Source organism: Engraulis encrasicolus, chromosome 5 (assembly GCF_034702125.1).
Source record: "Engraulis encrasicolus isolate BLACKSEA-1 chromosome 5, IST_EnEncr_1.0, whole genome shotgun sequence".
NCBI lineage: Eukaryota > Metazoa > Chordata > Actinopteri > Clupeiformes > Engraulidae > Engraulis > Engraulis encrasicolus.
The window spans coordinates 47,853,722-47,858,721 of record NC_085861.1 but is presented as its reverse complement, the minus strand read 5'-3'; the positions used below and the strand labels follow the sequence as shown (position 1 = coordinate 47,858,721).

The following is a 5,000-nucleotide window of genomic DNA, read 5'->3' as shown; positions in this document are numbered from 1 at the left end:
CAGAGAACAGTTTAAATACTACTGCACAGCTGCACAGTCAACAGAGAGTTGAGCTTTATGAATCTTTTCTGCCTTGTGATTCGTATTTTAAATCACAATAGAGTTGTGGGAAAGTCCTTGTGAATTCAAACACCACAATTAAGGGTACCTTAACACGATTTAAAGGCACATATGCAATCTAAAGATAATTTCACAGATGCATAAGCCAACGCCAGTAAGTATATAGCTTTCAAGTCACAAAGTCAAATTGTCTTTGTGTTTTTATGTGGTCCTCAAGTCCTTTTGATCTGCTTGTTCAGCACTTCGGTCATCTACCTCTGTTGTGTGTGTTTCAAGTGTTTCACCAAAGTTCCAAGTGTGTGGTGTGTGTGTGACCCCCAGTTCATCCAAGTGAAGAGCTAAGAGAGCCTTACCCGCTTGTCGCCCCGATCTCTGGCCGTGGCCCCAGGCATGTGTGTTAAGGCGGTGGCGGTGGTGGGCGTAGGCGTAGGGGTGGAGGCGGAAGAGGAGGCTGCTGGCTGGGGGAGGGTCAGCGGGGAGACCAGGGGGGGCTGGACCTTGCTGAGGATCTTGGAGCAGAGGCGCAGGCAGTGGGTGAGCTCCCCCAGGCCCAGCGAAGGGAGGTGGGCCGTCAGCGCCGACACCATCCGCAACAGCAGCTGGGGCAGGTGCTCTGTCTGGATCTCGATGTACATCTCCTGTATGCCGTGGCACGTGAGGGGGGGGAGAGGCGAAAGGTCAAGGGGTGAAAGGGCGTAGGGGGTGGAAGGTCACACAGCTATGGAAGGTGTGATGGTTTTCTTCCGGGTGGTTGGAGTAGGACCTTCACTATTCACAAAACTACTTGTCCACAACATTAAGACAACATGGAAAAAGCTCCATTGAATGTCCATGGTATTCCAGGAATTCCATGACCAATGGGAGCTCTGGAATATTAAAGAGCTTACCCCAACCACCCTTCAAAAAAAATAATGCAAGACTCCTGGGCTGAATCTGAAATGTTCACTCAAACAATACAATGTACGTCAAGTAAGGAACAGAACTGTAGAAGCCACACCTTACGTGGCGGACAAAACAATGAAATCCACACCCTGTGTAGTGAACTATGCACTAAATGAGTGAACATTTCAAATAGAAAATCATGATCATGCCTGTGATGAGTACACAACAATGTCGAATACATAAAAAACTCAACGTATTATAGCCACATTTTTTTTCTTCTCTTAAATGGGACTAAAACTGAAAATACCAACGTGTATCTTCCAACTGAATTCCACAGAACCTAGATCCATACCCACCAAAATATCTTACCATACCATACCACAAAACATGATGAATACAAGTGAGCAAATGAACCAAACATTCAATGGAGGAGCTTTAGTCCTTTGAGGGTTAGAGTACAGTAAGTGAAGCACGTGCAAAATGGAGAGACGGATGGAAAGACAGACAGACAGACAGACGTGTCTGTAATCCACTCCCGGTACACACAGTACACACACCACCACTTCATGACTTGTGTTTGGGGGACATACACATTTCTTTCAAATTTGTGGGGGGAATATCATTCATAGCAATTGTAATTGCTGGTATTTAGACCGTTAAGCATGTCAGCTACTCAGGTAGTTACAGGGGAGCACCTCTTGCCCAACTTCCTGTCTGGATTAATTAAGTGATTCATTTATAACGATTGCTGATTTAATTGAAGTGGTTTGTTATTGTTGGTGTTGTTTTGGAGCTTGGTGGAGGGAATTGTGTGACAGAACTGGAATGGAGGTGTAGATGGAGAGGGAGAGAGAGAGGGAGAGAGAGAGAGAGAGAGAGAGAGAGAGAGAGAGAGAGAGAGAGAGAGAGAGAGTAGAGTACTGTACCTGGCAGATAACCCGCATACTTCTAGTAGGCTTCGAAGAGGAGGAGAGAAAGCAGAGTTTGAGCAGACACAGGCAAGGCAAGGCAAGGCAAGACAAGGGCAAGGTAAAGCAAAGCAGAGGACAGAGAACGTGCGTCAACTAAGCTAACCACACACACACAAAATCAGACACACATGATTAAACATTCACTGTCACATCACACACTCATATACGTACACACCCTCTTGAGTACACACATACGCACAGATATACAGACCATTTATCTACACACACACACACACACACGCACACGCACGCACGCACGCACGCACGCACGCGCACACACACACACACACACACACACACACACACACACACACACACACACACACACACACACACACACACACACACACACACACACACACACACACAATGTACGACGCTGTTATACACACACACACACACACACACACACACACACACACACACACACACACACACACACACACACACACACACACACACACACACACACACACACACACACACACACACACACACACACACACACACACACACACACACACACACACACGCACACACACACACACACAAGTAAGGGAATGAAGTAGTTGTCAGAGAGATACGTATGTACAGTCAATCTGGAAAGTATTCACAGCGCTTCACTGTTTTCACATCTTACAGCCTTATTCCAAATGCTACAAATGAATCTCTGTTGTCAAAATCCTACACAAATTATTCCATTATGACCATGTGAAAAACAAGTTACCTTGACAGTTCTGAAAATGTATAAGATAATAAAATGTGAAAAAAGTGAAGCGCTGTGAATACTTTCCGGATTGACTGTATGTACTTTAAGTCTTAAAGCACTCTGTCAGAGGATCATCTCGTCAGCAGGACTAATTAACACCTTCCATAGGCTCTCCCATACTGTAGCCCAGTATAACACTCACACTGTTCTATAAGGCCTCTCTCCACATTTAAATACATCAACTGTACAGAGGAAGTTGACACACACACACAAAACACTCATTCTCTGATTCATGCACACGTACTGTACATACCACTCCACATACACACTGCAGACATTCAGACACCTCCACGCACGCACGCACGCACGCACGCACGCACGCACGCACGCACGCACGCACGCACGCACGCACGCACGCACGCACGCACGCACGCACACACACGACAGGATTAGCATTTAAAAATAACACTGCACACACACCCCGACGATAATAGGGTTCTGGGTGGGGATCCAGCTGATAAACCAAATCAAGACCTCCTTCTATGTGTGTGTGTGTGTGTGTGTGTGTGTGTGTGTGTGTGTGTGTGTGTGTGTGTGTGTGTGTGTGTGTGTGTGTGTGTGTGTGTGTGTGTGTATATAACAGCGTCGTACATTGTGTGTGTGTGTGTGTGTGTGTGTGTGTGTGTGTGTGTGTGTGTGTGTGTGTGTGTGTGTGTGTGTGTGTGTGTGTGTGTGTGTGTGTGTGTGTGTGTGTGTTGGGTCCGTCTGGAGGTAGTATTTGCTTTGAAATCTAACGCTCCTGATCTAATGCTTAGATCACCGCTACGCCTTTCAGAGAGATAGTAAGACATAGTAATGGTATTATATGTGTATTATATTGACTATGGCCACTGTCGTTGCTACCCAGGGTTATTCATGTCTAGATTAGCACAGCTACTGGGTACTACTGTTCAGCAGCACAGACAGGCAGTAGGAAGGAGAAGAAACAGGGATGAACCTTAGGAGGAGCTGGCGGACAAAAAGAAATCAACAGAGAACAAGATAGAACGAGTGGGCAGAACGAGAAAAACAAAAAGAAAGAGAAAGAAAGATAGATTGGAGGTATTGAGAAAGATGGTGAGAGAAAACAACAAACAAAGCACACCGGTGAAATAAAAAAGAAAGATTTAAAAAAAGAAAGATTCAAAAGAGAAAATAGAGAGCAAGAGAGAGAGAAAGAAAGAAAGAAAGAAAGAAAGAAAGAAAGAAAGAAAGAAAGAAAGAAAGAAAGAAAGAAAGAAAGAAAGAAAGAAAGAGAGAGAGAGAGAGAGAGAGAGAGAGAGAGAGAGAGAGAGAGAGAGAGAGACTCACCAGGGAGACGATGTCCAATAGGAAGTCTACTAACTCACAGAACTCCACCAATGACAGCGCTGACGGATGGCTGACGCTCCCAGCAATCACTGCAACATTCTGATGGCTCGTTTGAGATTTCCTAGGACACAGACAAGCCATTGAAAATCAGTGCTGTTATACAAGATCAACTGCATTTGTTACCATTGCGAATTGACAGGTTAAGTTTGCCCGACTCCATACTCTTTGCCCGATTCCATCCATTACCCACACCTTTATTTTTTTGTTTACGTTGTGTCTTCAGACTTCCGGGTAGTACAGTGCAGCATGTGTACACGACTTCATGCCTCCTGTGTCGTTTATCTATAAAAGTGTAGCTCTGTACAGGGGCCAGGATTTAACAATTAACATTGCTTTCACCAAATGTGATGCACAGGTGCAGGGCATTGGTTACAGCCCCTGGAGCAAAGTGAGAAAAGGTCCCTTGCTCAAGGGCACTTCAACCTTCGATGAGGAGGATGTAGAACACTCATATGCAGGGCTCTAAATTAACGCACGCCAACACGCCAAATGCGGGTGAAAATCCATTTTGGCTAGTAGAAAAAATCATCCACTAGCCAATTTGGCCGGTAGACTCTAGCGCGCGCCCGAACGTCAAACAGCTGCCAGCACAGATCTGTGGCTGACTGCCGTCTGATGAACGTAAAACGGCGCCTACATTACCCATAAACATTAGGCCTACCGTCATGATGTAGCCCACACCCATTGGCTGGCCGTTAATCACAATAACGCAGCTTCACATTCATTGGCTGCGTGTTAGATGCCCACGCTGGAACTACTGTTGATCAAATATTTTCAATGAGCGTACTAGCGCGGATTACTTCGGTTTTGTAGGTTTTGGACGGGTGAAAAAGAATGTCGCAGTGGTTAGAGCAAGGTTATGTGTCGGTGAATGCAACTTCCAACTGTAGTGACGCTGAAATGGAGTGGTGGTGGTGGAGCGAAAACGGCATGAGTGGAGGAGCATGACAGCTGTCTGTCAAAACCGT

At 45.7% G+C, this 5,000-nt stretch overlaps 1 protein-coding gene across 3 annotated transcripts in view; it reads right to left on the bottom strand.

Moving 5' to 3' along the window:
- dop1a (DOP1 leucine zipper like protein A) overlaps window positions 1–5,000 on the bottom strand; it is a 69,166-nt gene that overhangs the window by 43,630 nt on the left and 20,536 nt on the right. For all 3 annotated transcript variants that reach the window (XM_063199606.1, XM_063199607.1, XM_063199608.1), the window contains exons 12-13: window positions 3,973–4,093; window positions 414–698 (exon numbers count right to left, since the gene is read on the bottom strand). In XM_063199606.1, the coding sequence (XP_063055676.1) occupies window positions 414–698; window positions 3,973–4,093 (406 nt within the window). The remainder of the gene's footprint in view (window positions 1–413; window positions 699–3,972; window positions 4,094–5,000) is intronic.